The following is a 16,719-nucleotide window of genomic DNA, read 5'->3' as shown; positions in this document are numbered from 1 at the left end:
TGGTTGCCATGGTTACCGATCGGAGCCCCAGCGATTAAACTGGGACTCCGATCGGAACTCCGCTGCCACCAATGATGGGGGGGGGAGATGGGAGGCCGCACACTGGCCACCAATGTTGTTAATTCTATAGAGGGAGGGGGTTCCGATGGGGGGCGCACACTGTGCCACTAACGAATTATTACAATAGAGGGAGGGAGGGGGGGGGCGCACACTGTGCCACCAACGAATTATTACAATAGAGGGAGGGGGGGGGGCGCACTGGCCACCAACCTATTATTACAATAGAGGGGGGGGGCCGCACTGGCCACCAATGATATTCAACCTGGGGAGGGGGGGAGGGTCTGCCCCCTGCTGCCTAGCAGCCCTGATCTCTTACAGGGGGCCGTGATCAGCACAATTAACCCCTTCAGGTGCGGCACCTGAATGGGTTAATTGTGCTGATCACGGCCCCCTGTAAGAGATCGGGTGCTGCCAGGCAGCAGGGGGCAGTCTTGTACACAGTTTGTAGTGTATTCTAACTAGAAGCGTCCCCATCACCATGGGAACGCTTCTGTGTTAGAATATACTGTCTGTTCTGAGTTTTCACAAAGTGAAAACTCAGCTTTGAAAAAGCTTTTATGCAGACGGATCTTCGGATCCGTCTGTATAAAAACTAACCTACGGCCACGGATCACGGACACGGATGCCAATCTTGTGTGCATCCGTGTTCTTTCACGGACCCATTGACTTGAATGGGTCCGTGAACCGTTGGCCGTGAAAAAAATAGGACAGGTCCTATTTTTTTCACGGCCAGGAAACACGGATCACGGATGCGGATGCAAAACGGTGCATTTTCCGATTTTTCCACGGACCCATTGAAAGTTAATGGGTCCGCGAAAAAAAACGGAAAACGGCACAACGGCCACGGGTGCACACAACGGTCGTGTGCATGTGGCCTTAGGTAGGGTCTCATTTTTGCAGGATGAGATGACGGTTTGATTGGCACTATTTTGGGGTTCATATGACTTTTTGATCGGTTGCTATTACACTTTTTGTGATGTAAGGTGGCCAAAAATTGCTTTTTCGACACCGTTTTTTTTTTTTTACGGTGTTCATCTGAGGGCTTAGGTAATGTGATATTTTTATAGAGCAGGTCATTATGTTAGTGGCAATACCAAATATGTCTACTTTTTTATTTTATTTTTACATTTAGCACAATAAAAGCATTTTTGAAACAACAAAAATCATATTTTAGTGTCTCCATAGTCTGAGAGCCATATTTATTTATTTTTTTTGACGATTGTCTTAGGTAGGGGCTCAATTTTTTGCGGGATGAGTTATCGGTTAGATTGGTACTATTTTGGGGGGCATACGCCTTTTTGATCGCTTTGTGTTGCACTTTTAGTGGTGTAAGGTGACAGTTTTTACTTTAGTTTGACGGTGTTCACCTGAGGGGTTAGGTCATATAATATTTTTATATAGCCGGTCGATACGGACGCGGCGATACCTAATATGTCTACTTTTCTTTTTTCCCTATTAAAAAAATATATATGTTACTTTATTTTGGGAAAAGGTTATTATTTATTACTTTAAACTTTTAAATATTTTAGTAAAACTTTTTTTTTTTTTACTTATTTTCACTTAATTTTTTGTCCCACTTCAACTTTTGGGGGTCTAAACCCCTTTAGAATGCATCACAATACTTCTGTATTGTAATGCATTGGCTATAAGTGTATTACAGACTGTAATACGCTTACAACCTGCTTAATGTAAGATCCAGGGGGCTGGATCTCACAAAATGTCACAGAAGGCAGCCCGATCAGCGTGCCGTAATAGTATGGCGCTGGGCGGAAAGTCACGTCCTGCTGCGCCGTATTATTACGACGCTCGTCAGGAAGGGGATAAAGTTACACTTACCTTTAACCATTGTATACCTTGTGGTGCAGCAGGTGACTGGCAGTTGGATCCAGCAAACTGTTTAAAGAGGAGAGAAAAACGGTCATGAGGCATTCGTGAAGTGACACAAGAAGAAAAGTGATACATAAAATAAGAGATTAACTTAAAATGTGTCAGTAGTTCAACAAGATGCACACGGCAATATACACTGCCTGTCCCAAAAAAAAGTCGCCACCTGGATTTAACTAAGCAAATAGTTATGAGCCTCCTATTGGATAATTAATGCATGGGTGATTATCTTTCAGCTGGCAACAAGTTATTTAATCCCAACTGGTGCAATGAGTTGCTTCTCACTTCTTAAACAACCATGTCGAAAGACACATCTCGTGGTCGTGGAAAAGATGTTAGTCTGTTTGAGAAGGGTCAAATCATTGGCATGCATCAAGCAGAGAAAACATCTAAGGAGATTGCAGAAACTACTAAAATTGGGTTAACTGTCCAACGCATTATTAAAAACTGGAAGGATAGTGGGGACCCATCGAATTTGAGGAAGAAATGTGGAGGGAAAAAAATCCTGAATGATCGTCATCGGCGATCACTTAAACGTTTGGTGAAATCAAATGTCACGGGTGAAGTTGCAGATAGCTGGAACTTATAAATAAACGACCGACTGGCTTGATCTCAAACTAAGGAGCATATAGGTGAGCCCTTTAAACCCTAAGAGCTCTCCCTGACTGCTATGCACATGCAAGGGTTTCAATGGTAGACGATTGCATGCCCACGTACCTAAGACTGTGTGACACCTGAAAACCCTATAATAGTGAGGGGACACGACCACCTGCCCCCTGCACTGAATACGGACGGAGTCAGGGTCACCGAGAATCAAGCCAGCAAGGAAACACAATAAAGGAAAATACTTATCTGAGCAAACAGCAGCAGCCTCCAGCAGTGAACACTTCATCCAGGAAGTAGTCTAAACAGCAAAGTGAGGCAGTATGGTAGGGAATATAAAGGAAGACGATTAGTCTAATTAAGTGACACCTGGCAGAAGGAAAGGAGCTGACAAAGTAAAACCAAAACAAAGAACGTCATACAAGAGGTAGAGAAGAACGTCTGTCAGACCTTCTCACAGAACTGGCGGTGACATCCACTCGAAGAAGAACAACAGTAGAAATTAGGGCTATGTTTAATAGTGAAAGTAAGAGCATTTCCACACGCACAATGTGAAGGGAACTCAAGGGATTGGGACTGAACAGCTGTGTAGCCATAAGAAAACCACTAATCAGTGAGGAAAACCAGAAAAAAAGGCTTTGATTTGTTAGGGAGCATAAAGATTGGATTCTGGAGCAATGGAAGAAGGTCATGTGGTCTGATGAGTCCAGATTTACCCTGTTCCAGAGTGATGGGCGCATCAGGGCAAGAAAAGAGGCAGATGAAGTGATGCACCCATCATGCCTAGTGCCTACGGTACAAGCTTGTGGGGGCAGTGCTATGATCTGGGTTGCTGAAGTTGGTCAGATCTAGGTTCAGCAACAATATGTGCTCCAAGAATGAGGTCAGCTGACTACCTGAACATACTGAATGACCAGGTTATTCCATCAATAGATTTTTTCTTCCCTGATGGCACGGGCATATTCCAAAATGACAATGCCAGGATTCATCGGGCTAAAACTGTGAAAGAGTGGTTCAGGGAGCATGAGACATCATTTTCACACATGGATTGGCCACCACAGAGTCCAGACCTTAACCCCATTGAGAATCTTTGGGATGTGCTGGAGAAGGCTTTGCGCAGCAGTCAGACTCTACCTTCATCAATGCAAGATCTTGGTGAAAAATGAATGCAACACTGGATGGAAATGAATCTTGTGACCTTGCAGAAGCTTATCGAAACAATGCCACAGCGAATGCGTGCCGTAAGCAAAGCTAAAGGCAGTGTGACCTTTTTTTTTTTTTGGTGGCGACTTTTTTTTGGGACAGGCAGTGTATTAGACAACACTTTAATACTGAAGCACAGTATTTATATATATATATAAATAGAATAACTGGGATTGTGGGCAGAAGGTTAAAAAAATGCACACGGCGATTACACTCAACCTGCACTGTCCCTGCAGTCTCCCTATGCTGTCCCTGCAGTCTCTAAAAACTCTCCCTACAGTCTCTGCATTGTTCCTACCAATATTCTACAATAATAAAAGCTTTCTGCAACACTGTACCTAGTGTATAAGCGCTTGTCACGTCTCTGCCTAAGCTCAGCTCACAGTGAAATGGCGGTGACGATGATTAGGCTTTTTATAGGGCTGTGATATCACAGGGATATCTGCTGATTTGCAAGATGCCAAGTGGCCATTTTAGAAAAAAAATCGGATTCCCTACCACAAAGCGTGAGGATATTTGGCTTCACAGCGAATCAAATTTTTCCTAAACTTCGTATTGAATTCCGCTTTGGATGCTTTGATTCGCTCAACACTATTGATGACCTATCTAAGTCCAAGATCGCATTGTTCTCATCATAATTGGAATATGAAATAAATCTCTTCCCAGTGCTTTGTCAAGGTCAGCACTAACATGTATAGGTCAAGTATGAGTCATGGGGCGCCAGTAATTCTTCCGTTTTAGCACACCTATTATGCGTTTGAGTTTATTACGCTTTGTACATTATAACCCATGAAACAACTCAGTGAGGCTAAGTGTTGGCTACACTAATGTTCATAAACATTTGAAACCATTTTAAAAGATTCTTGAGGACCTGATCTGTAAATAGCTGGTTTCTAGACCACTTGAGGCTAGAAGATCTACTTAGTGCTTTTGTATCTGTGAATACACAAGTTAGACACTTAAGTAGCTTAAACATTGAGTTTAAATACACAGACACTTAACTTGCATGGGCTTTCTATCTCTACTGAGATAAGGGTCATACATTGTGGTTTACCTAGTCTGGGGACCTGTTTTTTGCCATAATGAACGGTGGACTTAACAGGTTAGTAAAAATTATTTTATTCCATTGGCATCAAGTTTATGCCTCTAAATAAAGCTGGCCAGACACTTCAGATAAACGTCGGCCAAACAAGGTTATACTGGCCCAACAGAGTACCAGAGGGTGCTCTAATGGGCAAAGTCTCTAAAGCCATAGTAGGCCCCAAAGTTTCAGGAGAAAAATCCTATTTGGAGCTGCCTTTGGAGATAATCACTTGTCTTGTCCCTAGGGTCTATTTCTTTGATTAAAAACCTATTAGACTTTAATAATGATATGGGCTTTGGTCCTAAGAATAATTTTCTCAGGTGGCTATTTGCCAGCTCTCCTCTTATGGTAGATGCCAGAGGAGATAAGAGGATCGGTTGGATTTCAATTGTCCATTCTGGCAGCAGCTTTCTCCCCTCTACCCATTTATGATTCGGTCATATTTGATCAAGTATGCATGTGTATGAAAAGGTTGGGGAATACCTAATTGTCGAGGGGTTAAGGCGAGCATGTGTGTGTTCTGAGTGAGGACAGGGGAGCAAGCCACAGCTAGATACTTCTGGTTTCAGCTCATCTCCTTGAGAACACCAGGCTTGGCATTTTGAAATCCAAAAGCCAGTGCCTTTTTTCCTCAGACATCTGCCATCTGGGGAAAGTTGGAAAGTCCCCATACAAGTCTCACCAAAATCAGCAGGTTCGGCCAACATATATCTGATATGGCCAGCTTTAAACATAGTGTAGTATTCCACTCTGATGCACATGGTCCGACATTTTTAATATCATAGATGTTAACTTCAATTACATCAGCCTCTAGCATGAAACTATTGTGATACCCCATCGGTAGGGAATTAGTAGAGAAGAACTACAGTGCCATACTTTCCTTGTGTAGAAGTCAGCTTGACGAATATATAACACAGAGGAACTCTAGTCTTTTTTCATGTCTTTGGTAAATCAACTAGAGCCGAGCTGATGTAACTTGACTCTGATGTAACTTTAAGGGGTTGTCCAAAAAATTATGACACGTAAATTCAATACAAAAAAGGACATTAAACAAGAAAACTCATAGTTTTCCATAATTCCCAATAATTTCAATGTTGAAGAACTGGACAAGCACAGCGGCTTTCAATTACTGCTCAGCCCTGGCCCATTCTTGTGAATCTTAGTGGCCATTCTCCCACTAAGACATCTGCAACTGGTCAGTGTATCTAGCATACATGCCGTCTTTCAGCTGGACCAAAAATTCTGCACACTGCATTTTTTGACCAGCTGAAAGCCGGCAAATGTGCCGGAAAGTGCCTGGACCCCTGCCGGATCCCATTACAGTGCATGGTGATATCCGACTATGCCAGATAAGGTGAACTCCGTCAGTCTGTTCTTCCTCCAGAGCAGATTACCGGAGTTCACAACCCAGATGTGAACCTGGCCTAATCAAACTTGGACAACATCTATAATAAAATTTTATGAATGTCATTTTTGGACAACTTATTTAAAAGGGTAGTCCAGTCTGAAGCATTTATTACTTGTCCACTCCATAGGTGATAAATGCTAGTTCAGAGTGGGTCTGACTGCTGGGACCAAATGATCACTACAATAGAGAATGTTGGTCCCTCACCCCCCCCCCCCCCCCCCCCCCTGGGAGAATAGAGATTGGAGTCCCCATTCTGGTGATCAGCAGGGATCGGTAGCATTTTTGCAGCAGCAAAAATTATACTATAATTATCACCCAGGTCTGGTTTAGTAGACTTTTGGGGATCTAGGTGTTGGGATATGATATTGTATCTTAAACCTACAATACATACACCCCTGGGCTAATCAGTATGCTTTTACAATCTGAACCATAAATCTGGAGAAAAAAAATAGACAAGCACAAGGGGAACATATGAACTGCATACAGATGTTACCTACCTAGGATTTAAGAGGGTTTGTCTCAAGAAGACAACCCTTGTCCATATGCCCCATTAGAACATGAGGACACCATAAAAGTGATCTCCTGCTTGCAACACCTGTTATGAACTAGAACAGAGAGCTACGCCTGCTTTGGAAGACCCAAGCCATTCAGGTTATACATGTGAATTGTTTAGCTGGCCATGGCTTCAGCCAGTAAAATAAACCATTTGCTAGGAGAACTGAGATGTTTGGGTTGAATTGGCAGTCCCTCACATCAAGCATGGTTGTTATTCATATTCCAAAAAATATATATTTCTTTATGTCTCTATTTCTTTATATATATATATATTTTTACACATTTTTGTCCATTAGTTATTCACACTGAAACTAGACATAGACTATCTACAGTAAAACGTCCAATTTTTTGAGTTGTTCTTAATGATATTGAAAGTTCAATGATGACCGCTCTTTGCTGAGAAGCTTGAAATCAAAGAGAGTAACCTGTAACTTGTGGAGATCTTATATGGTAACCCAAGCACGTATCATTTGTCCAAAAGTATAATCAAAGTCAAAAACATATGTCAGAATTAGGTTTAAGGTATTATAGTGCGTATGTTCCTGGCCCTAAAATGTCATTCATAAGGAGGCACGTGGCTCCAGGCACCTTCTCTATTTAAAGAAAGTGGCATAATCCCGAATACCGTTCTCTCTTCATCATAACCCTGGCATGAAAAGATTAGCTTCATCAAACAAAGCAGAATCCTTTGCAGACATAACTAAGGCTAGACAGGAGACAGAAGGTAGGAAACTATAATATACTTGCAAATGTGCAAGTAACACCAGTGTGGCAGATTGTCCGTGACATAAACACCCTTATAAAGAGAAAAAACTGAGCATCACAGTCTCCTCCAGCATGGAAGGGGTGCAAATCTCTTTCAAAAGGCCGGCGAGAGAGGACAAAACAAGGGAACTATGCCTGATTACTGAGGTAGAGATTTGTGGTGTTGGCAATTAAATGAAGGTTTGAAAAGAACGTCTCCCCAGGGTTGGGGTTGCTGAGTGCTACTGATGAAACCAATACTGCCCCCACTGTTACAGAGATACGAAGGGAGGCTTGCAAAGTACAAACACAGGAAGTAAATGAAGCCAAAAAAATAAATAAGGGCTCTTCCTGATTTGGGATGTCTTAATAGGAATGTTCTCAATGGATCACTTAGCAAGGGGATACAAATTTAAACATGCTGCATAGGAATGTGTATATTGCAAGCAAAGTACCTTCTCTGCTGCCAGCACACCAGTTATTGCTGGCAGTCAACATGTCTTATATATTTATGTGGATCCCATCCTGTGACTAATGTAAGAAATATTGGAAATATATATATATATATATATATATATATATATATATATATATGAGAAATTCACTTTGTATCCAAATTTCATGGCAGAATCAATTCTACACAAATCAAATGTGCTTTAATTGCCCTGAAAATAAGGGCTTGTTTTTTTGCAGAATAAGTTGCACTTTCTAATGGCACCATTTATACAATGTAGTGGTTTATGACTTTTTGATCACTTTTTAATCATTTTTCTTAAGGGAGGTGAAGACTTGGGGGAGACTTTTTTTTTTTCATTTTGCTATTTGCCGTATGAGATAAATATATTTATTTTTTAATAGTACAGGCGTTTTCGCACATGGTAATACTCATGATATTTATTTTTTTATTATCTATTATTATTCTTATTTTGGAGAAAGGGAATAAATAGAATTTTTATATGAGGATTACGATATGTTTCCATAGAAACCTATCTGCTGCAGCCTTGGATCATTCAGGAGGACCAAGGATGCTGCACACATCATTTGGCTCCCCAGATTCCTGCCAGGGGCATTTGTGTGCACACTCTTGAGCAGGTGCCATCTTTAAATACCCGCCCAATGCTGTACATGTATGGTGCTGGGCAGGAATGAGGTTAACAGGGGCAGATGCCTTTCCTTATTTATACACACAGACATGTTAATGTCATAAAGAACATTAGCTTGTTCTACACAAGCATCCAAAAATGGAGGCAGAATGTCTGCCTGTATTTATGTTAAGTGTTGTCAGAAGAGAGTGACTTGTGAGAAGCCTTGAAAAATTCTCCCTTTTATTTGGGAGCAGCAGCAGTACAGTGGTTGCAGAAAGGGTAAGGTGTGTAGGGGTAATAGTGGCTGCAATAGTAGTGCCAGCAGTAGCAGCACAACATGGAACAGGCAAGGCAGAAAGTAGATGTGTGTGCTGTTGTGTACAGTAGTAGAAGTGACAGCTGTTAGTGGTAATGGTAGTGGCAGTAGGGGGATTAGCAGCAGAGAGTAGCTGCTCCGGAGGTGGTGGCAATAGCAGCAGCCATACAGTACAGAGCATGATGGTAAGCAGGAAGACACCGGCAGTGGCATGATGGGCAATAAATAGCCACCATCAGCAATGTCAGATTTATTCATTGGCCTCAAAAGGAGGAGTGTGAAATTCTTGATGGATCCATGCCTGATTAATTTCGAAAAAAGTGATGTTTTCTACACTGATAGACAACTTTTTCTGTTTGGGGATAATGATGCTACCTGCCACGTTGAAAAGCCTCTCAGAGATACTGGAGGCTAGACAAGACAGTACAGTGAGAGAAAAGTGGGCCAGCTCTGGCCACTGTTCCAATTTTCCTGTCGAGGAGTCCATGGGGTTAGGGAACAAGGTATGTACTGGAGAAAGGCCAGTACTGAATATGGGTGTTGTCACAAGGGTGTCACGACCTATCACTGACCCTGTTGTGCCTGGGGTCAGAAGGTCGCAGCAGGTGGCTACACGCTCGGTTTCTCAAGGGATCGCTCCATGACCTAATCGTGAGAATAGATTCCTGTCCATGTTTTCCTGCTTAGGTTTGCGATCCTTTTTGTCCCATTTTGGAATCTGTAGCTTTTCCTTTCAGCTATTCTCTGTCAGCCACTCCCAGCTACTATATATTCTCCCTTTCTGCTTTCCTTGTTGCCAGATATAGACTTTCCTTCCAGATCTTCTATTCTGACCTCAGGTGGACAACTGTTGCTGTGGAGCTGTTGGAACTAGAGTAGTTGGATCTCTGGTTCACTCCTGTTGTTGTTGTCTCCCTTCAGGGATTGTTTGTGGTGTTTGTGTTGTTTGTCCTTTCCCTGTTGTTACCCTAGGTGTCAGTGGTGCGGACTAGTGCTCCCACCACCCTATTCACTAACTATTTCAGGGTAAGCCAGGGACAAGGCAAGTGATCGGCGTACGGGTTAGCAGCATGTCTAGGGACTTCAGGGCAGCCAGGTGCCAGTGCCAGGTGAGCTAGGGTTCACCACTTTTCCCTCTCCCTAGTGGAAGGGTACTCCTCTTCCCTTTCCTCTGCGCCGCACGTCTGTTACCTGCCATCTCAGACGTGATAGATGTTCAGGCAGAAAGTCTCCATTTGCTGATTTGCGTTAGTCTGGCATGACATATGAAAAAACTGCTCCATCATTATGATCTGGCTTCTGCTGCTTGTGGTAGCAAAGACGGCGGGAGGCAGTTGACTCTGTTGGGGCTAAGATGGTCCTCTCTGTCAGTGATGCAGGTGGCAGGTTTCTACTCAGTTAAAGCTGCGGCAAACTGCGTACACACTGTATCTTGGTAATACAGCAATTTGGACTCCCTGTCAGCAACAGGAAAACATTGCCCCATTTTGCTTTGATAGTGAGAGTCTAAAAGCATGGCCATCCAGTAATCAATACACCTGTCAGTACATAAGCAAACAAGCATTCAGCTCCGCCCCCACTGCATTGGTACTCATGGCCAGTGTTGTCATCATCAGCCTCCTGCTCTAACTCCTCTTTCAGTGGTAGCTCCTAATCCTCCTCCTCCTTCTCCTCCATGGGATTTTCTCTGTGTGTGTCTCCAATCGCTGATGAGCTGCCACTGCCTGACCGCAAAACTGCACATACTCCCTGCTGTGGTGGTCTGGTGCATGACAAAATAATTCACCACTTTTGCTGCTCGTACAGATGCTCCAGCATATTCAAGGTGGATTTCCAGCGAGTTGGAACATCATGGATCAGGTGGTACAATGGCAGACTGTTCTGTCGCTGCAAGTCAAGGCTGCAAATCCAGGAAGGAGTTGTGTGTCACATAAGCAAGGAGCCAGCGTACTTTCTCAAAAACTTATCATGTCAGCGGGACGTTTGATGCTTGACGCACTTTAGTAGTATTGAGCAAATCAAAGTTAGAAAAGTAGACTTCGATCCGAATTTCAGGAAAAATTTGATTTGCCGCGAAGCTGAATTTGAGCACGAAGAGGCCGCCGTGGCCATCTTGCTTGAAGATCCTGTGCAAAATCTTGTGCGCAGTGACATAGGACATCACTTCGTGGCCGACGTGATGACGTCATCACACGCCACGCGAGAATTTGCACTGGATCTTCAAGCAAGATGGCCACGGTGGCCTCTTCACGCTCAAATGGATGAGGTAAGTACAATTTAATTATTTTTTATGAGCAACCCCTAAAAAGCTTTAATATTGATCTCAGATGCTGCGATCAGCGATGAACGCGGCATCTGAGTCATTCAATGATGGGGGGCGATGCAATCGCTGTTCCCTGTCATCGCACCCGCTATTTACAAAAAAATACACTTCGTCATGACGCAATTTTTTTTGTAAAATTCAGCGAAGCAGCCGAATCAAATTTTAAGAACTACGCTCATCTCTACACTTTAGCAACTGATACGCTGTGTGGCTACTCTTGCCCAGGCTGATCAGCTGTAACACAGCTTGGCAATGCTTCATTTTACACATATGATAGGAGGGATGGGGAGTGGAAGCAATGCTCTGCCCTGCTTCTGTTGGGGACAGGAGGATGTCTATTGAGGAGGAGGTGTAAGAGGCGGATATGCGGCTGGTATGGGAACCAGACTGACACAAATGTGGAGACATCAATAGGACCTGACCTCCTTTCTAAAGTGCTGCCTCGCCGCTGCTGTGCAAAGCATTTACCCAATGGCCCTTAAAAGACATGTACTGTCCCTGCCCGTAACCACTTCGCTTCGGTCTGGAACGTTAGGACTGGTCTGCGTCCACAGTATCAACAGCATCACCAGTTCTTAAGCTGACCATTATTGATGCAGATCTGTCCCTGGCCGTAATTTAGAAGGTTCTGGCCATATATTGCCTTTGCTCTTTATAGTGTAGCCACTGTGGACACTACCCTTATCCTCTGATGTCACCTTCACTTCAGCACCTCGAACAGGCTCCCAAGTCCTATTGTTGTCACCTTCAACCCCTCTTTTCTGCTCTGTATTTTCCCCAAGTACAACTGTCACCACCACTGCCCCTACTGCCACTACTATGATGACAACTACCAACAACACAGCTATGCTTGGGGTCCCTATCTTCTCCTGAACCTCCTTCTCATGGCAGTCCAAACACTGACTGTTCTCGCACAATTCATCAACAACAGGGAGGAGAAGAACCAGCCAGGAAAAACTGTGGCCTGCTACTACTACTTGCCAGATGGCTAGTGCTGCTACTGGTGTTTGCACTGCTACCCACATTCTATAATACTCAGATGATGAGGCCTAGGTCTTTTGTTTTGTAGTCTTCCATTTAGCAGACATTTTATTATGAGGCCTACAAATGAAAAGTCATGGGTATGGTGCATGGATTCTTAAGTGGTATGAGCAAAATTGTAATAGTTTTTTCTGTAATTTAGGTGCAATTAAATGTTTGTCCCCTTCTACAGAGACACTGCACACTGGTATTGACAATTTACAATTGTAATACAATGCGTGCAAAGAAACTGCCACATTAATGTAGTTATTATTTAGTGTTCACTAAAAATGCATGGTATCTTGATGCAGTACAATGTCTTAATGGTTAACTGGTATATAAATGCTGTTACTGTGCATGGTATAGTTTTTAGGGGAAAAAACGGGGCAATTGCTTAGCAATTGCAGCAGAATGTATACTATTGGGGTACTGGCAATAAGCTTCTGAACTGAAGAAACTTTTTTTTTTACAAAAAACAGAACTTGTCACCAAGCTGTATAAAACAACTAAGACAATGACCAGTCCCTCACTCACTCTTTATGCTCTCCTTGAGAAAACTGTAAAATATTTCTCCCTATAGTGTTCCTATAATGTCCCTATAGCATTCCTGGCAACTGGCCTGTGTCTGCAATTGTTTTTGTCAGAGGCAGACAAATCCTATCATTTAATGGCATTTGGCTTATTCTGAACAGAAGGATCTGGCTAAATATTGCCCCTTGAATGGCTAAGCCCTGAAATTTAAGAAAGACTTATTTTTTAAGAAACAGTGCCACTCTTGTCAACAGGTTGTGTCTGTTATTGCAGCTCAGATCCATCCCAATGTCATTTTGGAATATTTGTAAGACAAGCAGATCATTTTTGTCTATTCTCTTTTTTTTACTATTTTGTCTTTCCCTTTTCTCTTTAAAACCCACCATTTTAACAGCAATGGCATTTAATTTTCAAGTTCATGTTGTTATATGGAATGAGTTGTACTTTTTCGGCTAGGGGGATGCAATTTATGAAACTACTGAATTTGTTTTATGCTTTATGAATAGAGATAAGTGTATTCTAAAATTCATAAAATTATCCATAATTTTTCAAATTGTTCTGATTCTACTGAACCCAAATGTTGTATTATTCGATTCAGGAGAATCAAAGCAAGAGATGGAGTGAGAGAGAGATGGAGAGCATGAGAGAGACTTTTCGAGGACACTTTCTGAATAAATCTTACCAGAATTGAACCAGATGGTTGATTCATCCAAATTAGACCAAAAGAAATTCATTCATTTTTATTTGTGAAATGTTTTTAATTATGTTTCTTCATACAGTTTATTGTTTCTAATTTATGCATAGAAGCTGTGATCAGTTTCATATTGGTCACCCAAAGTCACCCTCCAAGTTCCTTTTTACTAAGAAATAGTTTGTTCATTTTATTTGTGGCAGTTATCTGATAATCTCACTGGTGGCTTAAGTAAGGGTAGGTTAACATATGTGGCACAAACGCTGGTAGTCCATTCTAGAAGAATAATAGACTACCAGAGTGTACCATATCCAACATAGCAGGACAGTGCCGCACACCATCGAATCACCATTGTCTATAATGGAATCTGCCGGGGATCCTGAGGGTTTCCAGCATAGATGCCATCTTTCGGCTTGACAAATACCACTGCATGCAGTATATTTGTCCGGCCAAAAGTTGGCATCTATGCCTGATCCCCATCGGATCCATTATAGTCAATGGGCATCCTGCGGTGTGCAGCGGTGTCAAGCTATGCCGGATATGGTAAGCAAAGTTAGTCTGTTGGAACAGACTACTGGAGTTTGTGCTACATATGTGAATGTACCCTAGTCTGAACTTTTTGTAATAGAATTCAGCTTTCTATGCATTGAGGATTTAAGAGACTTGTGTTTATACACACCGCCAATTGTGGAGGCACAGCAGCAGTCTGAACCAATGATAAGGAAAGGGGTATGTTTCAGGATTCCTGTAGACACTGTAACTAAATTGTAGTCACAGGTCAGAGCTTTGCTCTAATTGAGCACACCTAAAAAGCAGCCAAGATGCAAGATTTCAGGATAATAATTAGCATGAAAATATCACCTATAATATATACTGACTTACATATCAGTTTCTAACTCAAGACTGGACAGTTAATTGAATTGGAATCTAGTAAAATACTGAACCTTTACTTTTGGCAAATAGGGTTTACATTTCAGAACATCAACATCTCAAGAGTTTAAAAATGCAACTTTTTTTCTTGGTCTACTTCTTTAGGAAATTGTCCCACATCTCTACATTTGATCCACTACCTCTTAGTAAAACTGAGCTGTGAGACAAAGAGGGAGAAATGCTGTAGCCAAGAGCGCATGTGTTCTGAATGGTTAGACGGGAGTAAGTGGCTGCATGGCACCTCAAAATCTGCTTCTCATTGTTTTCTGTGGGAAGCCAGTCCATAATTCCTACTACATGGAAAAAAACTATTGATATGACAATTCTTGGCGTAGAAACTGCAATGGGTGGTCACACATGGATCAGCTAAATCCTTGTGCAGATACACGGCAATTACAAATACAATACCTCAGCAGAAAGCCAAGGGTCAACATTAGGTTTCCAGTTTTGGAAGCAAAAACCAGGAGTAAATTCAGAAAAGAGTAGAACTTGTATCTGTCCTTTATACTTCCTCCTCTCCTTTTATGATACAGTCCTGATTTTGGCTTCTTGTCAAGTTTTTTTTCCACCATGTGAACATGCCTTTGCCAATAAAAGGGTTTTACTATATTTTTTTTAACTGATTGCCTATCCTCTGATCAGTGACGGTCCGACACCCGGAAGCCCCTCTGATCAGCTGTTTGAGAAGTGCCTCAGACTTTTCTCAGCTCACCAAGCACAGCGACATACATTGTATAGCAGCTGTGCTTGTTATTGCAGCTCAGCCCCATTCACTTCAATTGGAATGAGCTGCGCCTAGGCAATGTGACCAATGAATGTGACATCAACTGACCTAGGGAAAGCTAAGAGAAGGCCACAGTCCTATTATGAGCGCCACTGACATCTCAAACAGCTTATTGGCAGGGTCGCAGGTGTCGGAGGATCCAGAGGATAGGTCATCTCTTAAAAAATCTCAGAGAATCCATTTAAACTGTGTGTTCATTTTTATTAAAGTAAAAGATTGCTAAACTTTGCTCTTTACATTTCACAGATTCTCAGACATGCTCGGATGAAGAAGGCTGCTCAGAGGTGTTCCTCCCTACAGATAGTGATTACGATTCCAGTGACCCACTGAGTCCTCGTGAACTAGACTTAGTTTACTCATCTTCACATGACATCTCTCAGCAAGCCATGTCGGGTCTCAGTGGAAGTGCACCTGATGTTCTCCAAGTTCATGATATGAAGCCTTGCCTGACTTTGAAAGAAGAATGCAGTGCTTTAGATCCCAACACTGAGTTCTGCACTAGATATATGGAAAACCTCTCAGTAGTGGGTTTCCCATCAAAAACCACAGAGAAAACATCCAACTCGAAGCAGCACTTAAGCCTATTAGGCAAAAAGAGGTCTGGGAAACGTCAGCATTGCAACTACTTTAGTCGTCATCACCGCTGGCTTCGGGTGCACAGTGAATCTCACTCATTATCTCTCTCGGAAGGCATTTACACACAGCACAAGTCGAGAGCTGTAGATTTCAATGAAGAGCCTACCTCTGGTCAACATATCACAATACCGGTGGATAGCCCTAGAAGCACTTTTTTACCTCACACTGCAAGCTTGCCAGAAGATGGCAAATCCAAGTACATTGAATCAAAAACAAATGTACGCAGGATATATGTTGAGCCTTACAAGCAGAGCTTATCTGAAGAAGAGGGTAAAACATGGACCTTGAATATAGAGGGTTCTCATTCTCCAGCCAAGGAACCTTCCTTGCAGGTTATTGCTGCTCCAGATTTGGACCCTGATGAGAAGAACAACTTGCAGTTATCAGAGGTGTTTAGCAGCACATTATAATGTCAAAGAGACAAGTTGTAGCAAAACTTAGAACATTTATTCCAATTTTAAGAATCTTTTAAAAGATCATCTCTCATCTTGCTGCTCTTCAACTGCACCTTCATAACTTGGTATTCTTGTGTTTTGTGTTTGTAACTTCATATGGAGATCATTCCTTGTAAGAGTTTGATGCACAGGAAGGTGTGTGTGAAACATTAGGCCGATTATATAATGCTAATTAACATGGTTTAAAATCCCAAATCAAAACATTTAACTGTGTTATATTATAGAGATCATCAACTATTCTAAGCTCCTCTACTCTTCCTACTAGAAAGTTAGGCCTAGTTCACACTTCAGTGATTTGATCACCGATTTCCATAATTGATTGTGAGCCAAATCCAGTACTAGAGTCTACACAGAGATAATGGAAAAAGATCTGCACCTGTTCTGTGTTTTTGACCCACACCTGGTTT

The 16,719-nt window shown here is 42.2% G+C and overlaps 1 protein-coding gene across 1 annotated transcript in view; it reads left to right on the top strand.

Moving 5' to 3' along the window:
* ANKFN1 (ankyrin repeat and fibronectin type III domain containing 1) overlaps positions 1–16,267 on the top strand; it is a 492,277-nt gene extending 476,010 nt beyond the window's left edge. The window contains 1 exon segment of the mRNA XM_040436007.1: positions 15,468–16,267. Coding sequence (XP_040291941.1) covers positions 15,468–16,267 — 800 coding nt within the window.
* Positions 16,268–16,719: the final 452 nt, after the last annotated feature.

Source organism: Bufo bufo, chromosome 6, assembly GCF_905171765.1.
Source record: "Bufo bufo chromosome 6, aBufBuf1.1, whole genome shotgun sequence".
In the NCBI taxonomy this organism is placed as follows: domain Eukaryota; kingdom Metazoa; phylum Chordata; class Amphibia; order Anura; family Bufonidae; genus Bufo; species Bufo bufo.
The sequence above is the reverse complement of the archived record's forward strand: the minus strand, read 5'-3'. Positions and strand labels throughout refer to the sequence as shown.